This window comes from Delphinapterus leucas, chromosome 6 (genome assembly GCF_059928025.1).
Source record: "Delphinapterus leucas isolate spDelLeu-1000000601 "Yukka" chromosome 6, BTC_Dleu_Yukka2, whole genome shotgun sequence".
NCBI classification, from domain to species: Eukaryota; Metazoa; Chordata; class Mammalia; order Artiodactyla; family Monodontidae; genus Delphinapterus; species Delphinapterus leucas.
The window spans coordinates 23,752,400-23,765,972 of record NC_143134.1 but is presented as its reverse complement, the minus strand read 5'-3'; the positions used below and the strand labels follow the sequence as shown (position 1 = coordinate 23,765,972).

General features: G+C 45.1%; 1 protein-coding gene across 2 annotated transcripts in view; it reads left to right on the top strand.

Annotated features, from left to right (window-relative positions):
* The window catches only part of XPO7 (exportin 7), a 39,452-nt gene extending 30,450 nt beyond the window's left edge, over positions 1–9,002 (top strand). The window contains exons 22-28 of one of the 2 annotated variants that reach the window (XM_089912891.1): positions 1,178–1,260; positions 1,434–1,648; positions 1,886–2,024; positions 3,892–4,052; positions 5,404–5,502; positions 6,054–6,164; positions 7,387–9,002. In XM_089912891.1, coding sequence (XP_089769017.1) covers positions 1,178–1,260; positions 1,434–1,648; positions 1,886–2,024; positions 3,892–4,052; positions 5,404–5,502; positions 6,054–6,134 — 778 coding nt within the window. In that variant the 3' untranslated portion in view covers positions 6,135–6,164; positions 7,387–9,002. Of the gene's footprint in view, positions 1–1,177; positions 1,261–1,433; positions 1,649–1,885; positions 2,025–3,891; positions 4,053–5,403; positions 5,503–6,036; positions 6,165–7,386 lie in introns of both variants that reach the window. The other variant, XM_089912890.1, reaches the window with a different exon arrangement.
* Positions 9,003–13,573: the final 4,571 nt, after the last annotated feature.

The following is a 13,573-nucleotide window of genomic DNA, read 5'->3' as shown; positions in this document are numbered from 1 at the left end:
GGATGACAGTAAAAAAAAAAAAGTGTGGAAGATAATTTCAGACAGTGGTACATGCTATGAAAAGTTAAATAAGGTAATAAAACACAGGGGAATTGGAAGGAGAGAAGGCCTCTCAGGAAGGTAATATGAATGAGCAGAAAGATTCTGGTATCCCTGCAAGGATAAGGGGGAAAAGCATTCTAAACAGAAAACAACTGCAGAGGTCCCAAGATGGGATGAACTTGCTGGGACTTGAGACAGCAGAATGCCACTGGCTGGAGCCTGGTGAAGGAGGGGAGGTCGAGGTAGGCGACGAGTCAGACAGATCGCGTGGTGACTCAGTACAGCAGGAGTGAAGAATGGCGTGTCCTCTCATTACACGGGAAGCTACTGGAGTATATTAAGCAGGAATCAAAATGATATCATTGACATTATTTAAAGGTCTCATTCTGGCTACATGTGGAGAATGAGACTACAGGGGCAGGAGTGGAAGCAGAAGGACCACACAGGAGACGGGTGGGTTCAGGGCATATTGTAGAGCTGGATCTTGATGGATTCTATGTAGGGAGGGGAGGAAGAAAGAATCAAGAGGACTTCTGGGTTTGAGACCTTAGCAGCCATGAGGTCCTCACGCTCATTAAGCAGTGGAACAAACCAAGGAGGAGGAGCTCTGGTCTAGGGCACAGTCAGGAACCCAAAACTCAGGTGGTTGACATTGTCTGCCCTCCTGACCTCACTCCCCTTGTAACATTCTCAGTTCCTTTACAGCTTTTCCTCTTCTAAAGGGGACACGACGCTCGTACCCCTCCTTCAGTTGCTACTGAAGCTGTAAAGGTGAACGTAGATTAAAGTCCGAAGGGATGTGAGTTAGTACGACCCAGAAGTGACTGTGATAAAAGCTAAACTTTAAGCAAATTGAGAATTTTAAGAGAATAATTTTATCTACTGCCTCATTTTCTTTGTTTCTTTTAAACGTTTTCAGCTTGAGCAGCAGAACTTGAATCTAGTATGTTGGTCTTCAAGATACAAGCTACATCACTGGTTATCTTGGGTTAACTTGGTTATTTCACATTAGGATAAGTAATCTGCATGTCTTCGTGCAAAAAGTATCACCTGACGTACTCGGGGGAGAGCCTGAAGTGGCCTAGTCTTCCGGCAACATACCTCTGACTTTGTCTCCTCTGTGTTCTCTGCTCAGATCCCAGCGACTCCAGTTTGATGTCTCTTCCCCCAATGGCATCTTGCTCTTCAGAGAAACCAGCAAGATGATAACAATGTATGGTAAGTGCTTAAGAGGAGCAGAACCCTGGAAGTGAGTTCCAGCTCAGTCACCACTCCGCAGTGTGGGTCTCATACGCTCGTGTCACAGCGCCAGCTGGTGCCAAGAGGCTTGAGGCAGTATGTGAGCTGTCAGTGACCACGTGATTGAGTAAATCTGTATCTTGTCTACTCAGGCAATCGCATCCTGACACTAGGAGAGGTCCCGAAGGATCAGGTCTATGCACTGAAGCTCAAGGGCATCTCCATCTGCTTCTCCATGCTGAAGGCTGCTCTCAGTGGGAGTTACGTCAATTTTGGAGTCTTCCGTCTCTATGGGGATGACGCCCTGGACAATGCTCTACAGACCTTCATCAAGCTGCTTCTCTCTATTCCCCACAGCGACCTCCTGGTAAGCCCTAAGCGTCGTTGACGGGATCCGAGCCCTACGTCATGTCACTTTTTTTTTTTTTTTTTTTTTTCTGCTGAGACCATGATTGAATGTTTCTCTGAAGAACTAGAAGCTGGCTCCACCTAGGCCTTCTGTCTTCCCGTCTGAAGGGAGCTAAGCTATTTTATTGAAGATCTTGCACCACACATGCTGAGGTACACAGCAGCTAAGCCGATCTTCATCCTCCTTCTCCCACAGGATTACCCCAAGCTCAGCCAGTCTTACTATTCACTACTGGAAGTCCTGACCCAGGACCACATGAACTTTATTGCAAGCCTGGAACCTCATGTCATCATGTATATTCTCTCTTCCATTTCTGAAGGACTTACTGCACTTGGTAAGCACCTGGGTGGGCGGGCGGGTGAGTTGGTTGGTTGGTTTTTACCACTTAGCTAAACAGAAGGGAGAGTCTTGCCCCAGCATCCAAAAGGATTACTGCTTTGGGGAGCGCATCCTAACAACAGAGTGTATAGTTTTCACGGGTACGTTCTCAGGCAGCAAATACTTAGTGGTGCCCTCCTGTGGACCAGGCACTGTGCTTGGCACTAAGGGTACAGTAATCAGTCCTTGTCCTTTAGGAGCTTTTTATCTGGTAGATGAAATAGACATGTAAATGGACAACTGCCTGTTTACCACCCTTACCTGTGTACACACAGCAGTAGGGTAAGTACGGAGTGCTGTGGGAGGGCTCGGGAAGAATACCTAAACTCCTGGCTTTGAGGAGGTAGGGTCCTGCAAGGCTGGCTGAAAGAGTTGGCATCAAAGCGTAAACCTAACAGGTGAACCGGCATTATCAGATTAGTGGAGGAAGACGCTTCCTAGCAGCAGGAACCGCAAGTACTAGCACCTGTTGGCAAAAAAAAAACCCAGGAAATCCAGATGGCTGGCACACTCGTGCAGAAGAGAAGAGGGGGAATGAAGTGAAGCCGGAGGGAGAGAGAGAAGCAGGGGCAAATCTGGAGATCACAAAGGCTGCCCTTAAGCCATATCAGTATGTTTGGGTTCTATCCTTAGGGCAGTGGAAGGTTTTACACAGCTAGCTCCATAAGTTTTTTCATCCTGTTCTGCCTGGTTCTTGTCAACCATTTTGTTACCAAGCTGCATTCCAGCAGTCTTAGTCAGTGTGTATGTGTTCAGAGAATACAGTACATTTTTATCTTAGGCTGAGCAAAACATAAATAGGAAGATTAAGTCAACTGCAAAATAATCACGAAATATTGCAAACGCACAGAGAATGACTTTGGATTGTCTGCTCTGGTGAGTTAGCCACACCTCTGCTCTGGGCCACTTCTTTGATACGCACTTACCTCCAGCAGGGGGCGTAGCCGTATCCAGAACGTATCTAGCCGTATCTAGAACGTAGCCAGGGTATCAGACCCTGCTTTGGAAGGCTGTTTTTTAGCTTCTTGAAAATAGAGGGACCTCTGCATGAACGGAAGCAGCATGCTTTACTCTTTTAGGCCTGTGGCCTGTGCCTCACCTAGTCAGCTCTGTCTGCAGGCTGTGCTGCAGTGTCCCCTTAATAAAATGAATAGACAAGTCTGCAGCTTCCCACCGCACACTCCCCCGGAGATGCTACAGATAAACAAATAGTACAGCGCCCCACTGCAACGAACTGTAGGTGTTGATAGGCTGTATTAGTTTAGTGACAGTCCCCCAGGTAACTCAGAATATGGGCTCACACCTCAGACTTGGATTCTAATCACAGCTCTTCCAGTGACTAGCAGTGTGACCTGGAGGCAAGTCACATAACCTCTCCAAACTTCAGTTTACTCATTGGTAAAATGGAACACCTACCTCCTGGAGTTCTCAAGAGGATAAAATAGAGATGATAACCTGTAAAGTCCTTGGCACAATGTCTGGCACAATAAAAATACTTGCTATATTGTAAGCTATTTGATATTTTTTATGAAGCATAAGACATAAATCCACATCATGTTGAGTCAATAATTTCAATATTGTTTATACTGTTATCTATTATGACAGGCTCATTTTCAAACTTAGAATTGGACCTTGCTGTATGATGAGGGTGAGAGGTTAATAGGCAGCATCCCAAGCCGTGGTCTTGGCTGCACTGACCACAGTTCCCAGTCTGACTGGGGACCTCTGTGGGATCTCAGCTAAGGGCAACTCATGTTCACCCAAGTCACCATGAGCAGCTCAGTATCTCTGCTCTGTTCCACCCCTCCCCCTCTTTCCTCCAGACACCATGGTATGCACAGGCTGCTGCTCCTGCCTGGACCACATTGTGACATACCTCTTCAAGCAGCTTTCACGTAGCACCAAGAAGAGGACAACGCCCCTGAACCAGGAGAGTGACCGCTTTCTGCATATCATGCAGCAGCATCCAGAGATGATCCAGCAGGTAAGGAGCATGAGGGCTAGGAGGCAGTGCGGGTGTCCCACGGTGGGAGAACCTCTCTGTGAGAGAGGAGAGGCCAAGCAAGATAAAGAGGCTGACTAACATCTCACCTGGTTAATGCTGCCAAGGTGAATTTTACACCTTAAAATTGCAGTGGATTTTCAGTTACCTGAGTAATCACTGGATATGGATATAGAAAATCTGAAAAAATCAAATTCTAAATTGTTCTCCGAGTGTCACAGTAACCCCCATGCCTTGGGCCTGTCCCATGAGCACTATCCTCCTTCCGTGACAGTGACTTTGCTCATCCATTGCTGTAAATGGAGCATGAGTTAGCAGTATCCAGCTGTAAAACTTGTACTGCCACTTGCAAAACAGAAACAAGAGTGCAGGACAGGGAATTTCCTGGCGGTCCAGTGGTTAGGAGTCCAAGCCTTAACTGCCAAGGGCGTGGGCTCGTTCCCTGATTGGGGAACTAAGATCCCCGCAATCCTCATGGCACGGCCAAAAAAAGACTGTACCACCTTTGCTTTCAATTTAAAAAAAAAAAAAAAAAAAAAGAGGGGCTTCCCTGGTGGTGCAGTGGTTGGGAGTCCGCCTGCCGATGCAGGGGACACGGGTTCGTGCCCCGGTCCGGGAAGATCCCACGTGCCGCGGAGCGGCTGGGCCCGTGAGCCATGGCCGCTGAGCATGCGCGTCCGGAACCTGTGCTCCGCAACGGGAGAGGCCACAACAGTGAGAGGCCCGCGTACTGCAAAAAAAAAAAAAAAAAAAAAAGTGCAGGACAAAAAGACATAACTGACCACGTGGAGATCAAACTATATGCTTACCATTATTTTATTTGTATGCAACATCTTTTCAAAAATAAGATTTGCAGGAATATACCAGATAAAAATACATAAGGAAAAAGAATCAGTGGAAGTAGACTTTTAGCCAATAATATTTTAACCAATCTCATCTTTGTCTACGTTGTTCTCTAAAGGAGTAGTGAACATCCCCAAAATGTTATAAAGCTCTCTCTTCTGAGAAAAGATCCTGGGAGCTATAGTGCAAGGTGATTTTGCCTATTATAATCATTTACTTGACCCATCCCATTACCCACAAAACTCTAGGTTAACTGGAAAGGCCCATTTTTAATTGAATTTTCAAACCAATTTAAAGAACAAGAAAGGAAACATCTTAGAAACAAAACTTACCTTGTAATAGAAGATTTAAGTGAAGCTTCATGAAATATTCGTCTGGTTTACTCTAGATAGAAAAGACCTTCAACCTAATAAACACCTCTGTTTGGAATCTGTAATTCTATCCTGAGTAGCCACACACTAGGTCACTGCCTCAGATTCTCCATTTCCAGATGCTGTCAACGGTGCTGAACATCATCATCTTCGAAGACTGTAGGAACCAGTGGTCTATGTCCCGACCCCTACTCGGCTTGATACTACTTAATGAAAAGGTAAGAGAACAGCTCCTGGTGTCCAGGGCACTGAGAGACACTTACAGCAACACCCTACGGTGGCGAAAGAGGGAAAGTGGCCCATTCTCTGAGCATGTCCTATTCATGCTCTGAACAGCATATAATCACTTAACGGTTAGAAGTTAGCACCTGTGGCAGTTCAGACAAAAGGGAAAGGATGAGGAAGTGTGACAAGGAGAGAAGATACCTAGAGATCAGAGCACCTAAGGCCTAAGTTCTAGTTCCAGCTCTGCCATAAACAGACATAAATAAGTCTAGAGATTCCTATAAAAGAATCTGGATCAGATGACCCTCACAGCATTTACAAATTTAAAATTCTAGATTTTTAAGTAAGATAAAGATATATTATCCTACAGGTGCTTGCTTGAACTTTAAAAAAAACCAAGTATCCAATTTTAATAGATATTCCATTTCTTGGAGGAGAACATTCCTTCCACTCTGCAGATGAGGGAGGGCTAGTCAGCCTTTCCCCACCTTCTCTCCTTACTGCCCCCCCCCCACTTTGCCCTACAGTATTTTTCTGACCTAAGGAACAGTATCGTGAACAGCCAGCCACCAGAGAAGCAGCAGGCTATGCATCTGTGTTTCGAAAACCTGATGGAAGGCATTGAGCGAAATCTTCTAACGAAAAACAGAGACAGGTGAGTGTAGAAGGCTCTGGCAAGAAACCCTAGGCAAGCGTTACTTTTCAAATCACTGAAATGAGGGCAACTCCTTAAAAGTCTTTTAGAGGCCGTCTAAAGCAGTGCTGCCCAATAGAAAAGCAAGCCACAAAGTAATTTTAAATTTTCTAGTTGCCACAACTAAAAAGGGTAAAAAGAAACAGACAGCATTCATTTTAATATATTTTATTTAACCCATGTATCCAAAATAACGTGTCCATGTGTAATCAATATTTTTAAATTGAGAATTTTAAGATTCTTTTTGTTGTACTAAGTCTTCAAGATCCTGTGTATTTTACACTTAACAGGGCATCTCAATTCATATGCTACCTTTTTTTTTTTTTTTTTTTTTACTTTTTGCGGTACGCGGGCCTCTCACTGTTGCGGCCTCTCCCGTTGCGGAGCACAGGCTCAGCGGCCATGGCTCACGGGCCTAGCCGCTCCACGGCATGTGGGATCTTCCCGGACCGGGGCACGAACCCGCGTCCCTTCCATCGGCAGGCGGACTCTCAACCACTGCACCACCAGGGAAGCCCCATATGCTACATTTTCATCGGAAATACTTGATTTGTATTTAGATTTCATAAAACTTACAGTTGCAATTAGATTCCCATACTCAAGTTGTTCCAAACATACTTAGAAGTTGTCCAATAACTGAATTGAACGTCAGGTTTTTCTAAATTGATTTTTTAATTTTCTTTAATTAATTTAAAATATGGCATTTTAATTAAGGTGCGATTGGGGAACTGAATTTTAAATTTCTTTTAATTGGATTCAGTTGCACTGAGCACAGTTCAGGTGGTCTACAGCCACGTGTGGCTAATGGCTGCCATACTGGACAGCACAGGTCTCTTGGCATTAAGAAATGAGACAGCTTCATCCTCTCCCAGCTCTCACTTCGTGAGGGTTACTTCCCGTCTCTGTCAGTGAGATTCCTTTTGTGCTGCCATGAACCCAAGGTGATCCTCAGAGCCCCAGATTTGACCAGATCTCGAGGCCTGCCATGAAGTTGTCAGGTAGAAAGGGGTGCAAAACTAGCCCAAACTTTCCCTTAAAGTCTTAAGACTGAGATCAACTGACCTTAGAAACAACCGATTCATACGTTCTGCCTCTCAGTAGCCACTTGTCTGCTAGAAACATTTTAGGCAAAGATCTTTCCCTTCCACCCTGCTCCCCCAACCTACATGCATCCTCTCTGTAGGTTCACCCAGAATCTGTCAGCATTCCGTCGAGAAGTCAACGACTCGATGAAGAATTCCACTTACGGCGTGAATAGCAATGATATGATGAGCTGACACCTCCTTGGACTCTACCTGTACAGAGCAGCGTCCCTTTGGTCTGGCCCAGAGGGGCGAACAATGACAATGGAGAGGGCCTGGCTGATCCCGGCCCCCTCCTCCAGGGGTGTGGGGAAAATGGCAAAGGTCAACTAGCTTCTTCCCCAGGGAATAGGGGTGTGAGTGCACTCACTGGGGGGGGCAGGGCGCTGCTGGTTCCTGGGGGATTGGGTGGGAAGGGTGGTGGGAGGAGATAGAGACACAAATGTGTGAGACTCCAGCCCCCTCCTCCTGGGGCCGCCCACGGGGAAAGAACCCCAGTGTCCTGTCACAACCTGCCTTGTATAAACATGTACATTTTTTCATAACATTTTGAACAAGGTTTATATTGACTCAAGTTTAAAAACAAAGTGTGACTGAAAAATTTTTACAGAGTCTAGTGCACCAATGCTGATGTGAGGGGTTATGTATGCGAGTGAGGAAAAAATGTGTATTCTGGTGGCCTGAAGCTTTACTGGACGAGGATGTGTGAACGTGCAGAGATATATTTAGTGACACAGTGTAGAGAGGCAAAAAAAGAAAAAAAAGAAAAAAAAAAGTAAAAATTCCAAATGTATATTTTTTCTTATTACCCTTTCCTTGCCCCGCAAATTATCACTTCCTGTTACTGTATCACCCTTGTTATTAGGAACTCTAAGCCATGCGGAGCACCATCCCTCCCCCTTCAACCCAGATGCTGCCCTAGGTCCCTTGGCCTCTTGCGGTGACAGACAACTCCAGCTAAAAGTGTTTGGTGTTCTTAGCTTCATCCTCTTTCCCACTCTGCTTATCCCCATCCTCAGACATACGCCTCTTGCTTTTAAAAGCCAGATGTAACTCTATGATGTAGGGTTCTCGGTCTCTGTGAAGGCGGAGACCAGAGAGAAGGAATTGAGCCAGTTGCTCTCCTGTTGAGCAATTTGGATGAGTCCACCAGAGGCCCAGTCGTGTGTGGCCGATAACTTTCAGTCTTCCCCAGCCCTCGAGGCAGTGTGTGTGGATGTGTGCGTGTGGATATTTATATATGTACCCTGCACTCGTGAATGTATGAACTGGAGGAATTTACTACAGCGGAGGGGTTCTTAATAACAAGGTCTACCTAGCATGAAGTATTTAACATTCTCCCACCCCTTTAAAAATATACATTTTTATAAAATGAAAACCATAATAAATGTTTTGAATATTAAAAAAAATTAACCTACGGAGGAAAATTAATGGAGAAAGCTATTTGCCTTGTACTTTTTCCACAATTGTTGCTGCTAGTTGTACGCATCTCTAGTTCAGCTCTTGCCCATGGGACACTCATCAATTAGGTTTTTTTTTTTTTATTTCTCTCCTCTACCCCCAGAAACAAGCCTGTTGATTTTTTTTTCCTTCTCCTCTGGCGACTGTGTGGTGAATCCTTTCTTGCGTGATCAGGTTGCGGATAGACTTGTGAGGGTGTTTGCTGCATACAGTGTAAGCATTGTGACCGCCAATAAACTTCAATGGTTTCTACTGACCTGGTTTCAGCAATCAAGTCTAGTGTGTCTGCAGGGACATGTCTCACTCTGAACTCATGAAGATGTTTGGAGCATGCATTCCTAAAAGCCAGTGGGTGACAGGCACCCCTCAACCTTGTGAAATTAGCTTCTCATTGGACTAACTCTGACTCAATGTCATTTAAAAATAGGGTTCATTTAGTTGATATATATCTGTATATAAAAAATGTGCTGGGTCCACAGTTATAAAAGTGAAGCCCCTTTACGAGCTTCCAGGTGGTAACCAAGAAAGAAGTAGTAATTGCAGAAATCCCAGTTTAGTTAATGTTCTGACATATGCTCCTCAATGTGGGCTGGGTTTCACTCATTAGACCCCGACAAGTTCAAGGATAAGTGTTATCCCCCAAAATACTTGGCAGACCTCACGAGCCAGAACTGTCAAATGAAGAACACTACCAGGAACAGGGACTGTTCCTCATCCCCCATGCTAATGTAGTGCCTAGGTGTTAAAGAATTTAGTTGCCAGGAACATTGAAAAGTATTAAGGTTCTGCGATACCTACCTGTACCTTAATTCAGAGTTGTATTCAATAATCACAGACTCTAGAGAGCCACTCTTGTCCACTAGACATACTGCTACCTTTGTCTGCTGTTTCGGTCTCTGGCCCAAAGTTATTTCACAGCACCCCCCCCCAAAAAAACGTATTCTAATAGCTGGAAGGCAAATAGAATTGACTCATCTTAGCCAAGTCTCTCTCTAAACCGAAAAGAAAATGGTCAGGCTGCATTAATATGTAGAACACACCAGTCACACGTTCCAGTGACCTGGAATTCTAATTCTGCAGTAAATAAGACAAAAAAATAACTTTCTCACGGGTACTTGAAGAAGAAACCCTCTCCCCCAGCTATCCTGAGCTGCTGATGGACCAGCAAAACCCCATACCCCTCCCTTTCCTTCCACAAAAACAATTTCAGAAGGAACTCACCAGAGCTGGTGTCTCCTCAGTGCAGCCCTAAGCACAGTCCCGTCATGACTAACTGCCACAGGTAAAATCTTCCCCAGCCACATCAAACTTTTTAAACAGTGAAGCTGCTCCTTTCTTAATTGACAGTTGTAAGAGGGTTACCCAGAAAACAGCCTTTCTTTCTGATCAGTTATCAGCAATTTCACATGAGTCAACCTAGTAAATGTGAAAGCCAGTTATCTTTAAACCTTGGTTTCCTCAAGAAATCTTGTGGAGGGTTTATTCAGTTGAAGCATGAGTCTATTACTTTCTAGGCTATCCTGGGCATCAAGTCAAGTGTCTTTTGACAGTGTTTCCTGACACAAACTGTACATTGACAAAACACCTAAAGTCTTGACTGTGGATTATTAAACTGTATTATGTATGTATGTATATATTGGTTTGCTGGCTCTGCCAACAAATAGGGTTATTTATTCCCACTAAAGTATAAATCAGACAAAGGATGAAGGATCAAATTTTAGGTTTTTAGATTTTAAGAAGCAAGGACTTTCAGCCAAGTATCATTTTTCTAATGACAAATGACAACCTACTAAGAAATAATAGTTTTGTATTCTGCAAACACAAACTTATTCTCCAGAACTTGTTTTCTTCCCCCCAAGTGGAAAAATACTCTAATACCTTATGAAGTTTCAACCAAGTTGAAAAACAGACCACTTTTCAAAATAGCCATGGTCATGGGGTAAGATGACTTAACTCCAGAGAGCCCAAACACCTCTCTATATCCTATCTACCACCAGCCAACCCTCCCGCCACCCAAGATTTTTAGCTAGATCTACAAACGTTAAGTTGCCATGTGCAGCTACCCAAGTGCCAAAGCAGAAAAGGAAAGCAAAGATAATTACAGGGAAACTGCAAAAGCCATAACTCATTAAGAGGGCCTGGGAAAATGTAAATGACTGTAACTATTTTAAAGTCCTAGTTCTTTAAATATTTTTAAAGTAAACTTGAAAGGATAAAAATGTACTCACCAGCCATAATTAATACAACAACCAATTAGGTGGTAAATAACGTCTAAGAGGATTCTTGCCTCCGTAGCATGTCTCCTGGGTCCATCACATCTACTTTGGGTTTCTTAGATACCCTGGAATTCACTGGTCAGCCACTTTTGTGTATTTCAGGTCAATGGGTCACTAAACAAATCAGCTGCCAGACAGTGGGACATCAAATGATCAGAATGGAGGATGAAATCAAGCTTGCAATATTATGCCCCCTTCCTCAGAAAACCCTTATGGTTCTCAGGACTGCCTGACTGCTGCTGTCTGTTCATTCGTCAGCATCCACTATAAGCCAAGTATCTTTTCGAGGGTCAGCAACAGAAAAGGAAACTAAACAGAAAAGCAAAAAACATCATTTGCAAAAGGCAAATTCATTGCCACTCTTCTGTGTGAGATCCCCAGCAGTACAAACTGATTCCAAAACAGTGCAGTGAACAATACTTACACAAGCACCGTACACAGTTATACCTTAAATTCTGCTCGACAATCATGAAGACAGACATAATAAATGTTAAGCATAACAGCATCGCCTGTATGGCCCAAACCATCCCATTATTGGGTTACAAAAGAATGAAGAGTGACAAGTGGGGAATCTCCTAACCCCTGCTACTGGATAACAAATTAAGCAAGTCCATGCATATCTGGATTCAAGGTCTGGAGGACAACCAAACCCAGGATGAAAACTGATTAACTGGACAATGGATTTGGCCTTAGGTAAAGCTCGGAGGGGCCACTCTTCCCGCGTGTGACAGAGTTAAAGGATGGGCAAAGGTAAGAGCAGTACCTTCGAAGCCAGAGCCCACACCACACCTCCTCAGCTCTTAAAGACTGATGACACTGCAGAGAGAGCAAAGCCTCCTCGAGGCTGAATTAGTTCACCTGGAAAATTAGTGGCAATGAAATCACTTTTCAGTTTAAGTATGTAACAGGCCATTCTCATTTCTATTTACCAGGAAACCAGTTCCCCACCCTTTAACACCTTGCAGTCTGGGACGTGTCACAAAGCAAACAAGTCATAAACTACCAGCCGAGGAGTTGGGTGCAGGAGAACGCTTCCACCCAACTAGGCCGCTGCCACTGCCGTATCTTCCTCCACATCCTACCTCGTGCCTCTAACCCCGTCTGCAGGGCCCTCTCCTCTCGGTCTAAACTTTCTTGCCCTTTGCTCACCTTTACAAACCCAAAGTAGAGTCCCACTTCCTCTGTGAAGTCTCCCCCTACTGTCCCTAAGTCTCACGGGTTTATCTGAGTTATTGCTAACCCCACTCCCTCCTCGTCCCAGCAACCAAAACGTGCTCCTCAGGAGCCGGGGCCACACGGAAAAGATCATAATGAGTGAAAGGATGTGTATCTGGGGCGTGGGAGAGTCTGCAGAAGATGGGAAGTGGGAGTTGGAGAGTAACCGCACCTTCATTTGGGTGAAGCCCCTGCAGAGCGAGCCCTGGGCTGCCTGCGTTGAGCGGGTTACATTCACATCGTTACCACAGGCCTCTACCAAAAGGAAAAGAGCAGAAGCCTCTGACACCAGCCGCACGCGCTGCGAAGGAAAGAGAAAGAACTCACCCCCAACCCGGCACAACTTCCGAACAAGCCTCCGCGCCCCGGAGGCGTTTCGGGGCGTTCCTTCCGTCCCCGCCGCGCCTGCGCACTCTCCCCAGGCGCGTCCTCTCCGCGTCGACGCTCACCCCACTTCCGCCGCTGTGCGCAGGCGCAGTCATGACTCCTTAAGGCTGGTATCCTCTTTGGTTGCCGGGGCGTTCTTCTTGGGCAAGGCCAGAGTTGGGCCGTGTGCCCGGTGGGGGTATCCACGGTGATAGTCGCAGAGGCACTGTTCAAGGACTTGATCCCTGGATGGGAAGAACTCAGGGGAGTGGGCAAACAAGCTGAAGAGGTTGATCATTGCGCGCTCTGTTTGCTCTGGGATAACTGAGGAGACACCAAGAGGAGCGTTAACGCAGGAACGAGCTAATCGGAAGAAGACAGGGAAGAACACTCAAGCAGCTCAAAAACCCTGAGGCATGAAACATCCTGTACCTTTTTAGGAGCTGCAAAAACAGTATGACTGGAGGGAGAGTGCAGTCCTCTACGTGTCTGGATGAAGGGTGGGGCACAAGAGGTTGGGATTTCATCCTAAAAGCCATTAAGTTTGAAAGCAGCCTAGTGACCAATCTGTAACTCACCAACTAGTGAGTAATAAAGATTTGAACCAAGACAAGGGCTGTGGAGAGAGAGCTGGGAAATACTGGGGTCAAGGGGTGGAATCCACAGGACTTTGGGAGGGTACAGGAAAGTGGATTGTAGTATGATTCAATTGTAGTATGCTTCTGCTTTTGCAAGCAGAGCACCTGGAATTCAACAAAAAATCAGAAAATAGAAGAGGGAACACTCCCAGTCATTTTATGAAACAAGCACTCCCTCATACCAAAACCAAAGACATTATAGAAGAAAAAAGAAAACTTCAGGCTGATATCCTCATGAACGTGAATGCAAAAATACTTAACAAAATATAAACAAATCAAATCCAGGAATATATAAAAAAGCATAATATGTCGTGACCAAGTGGATTGGTCCT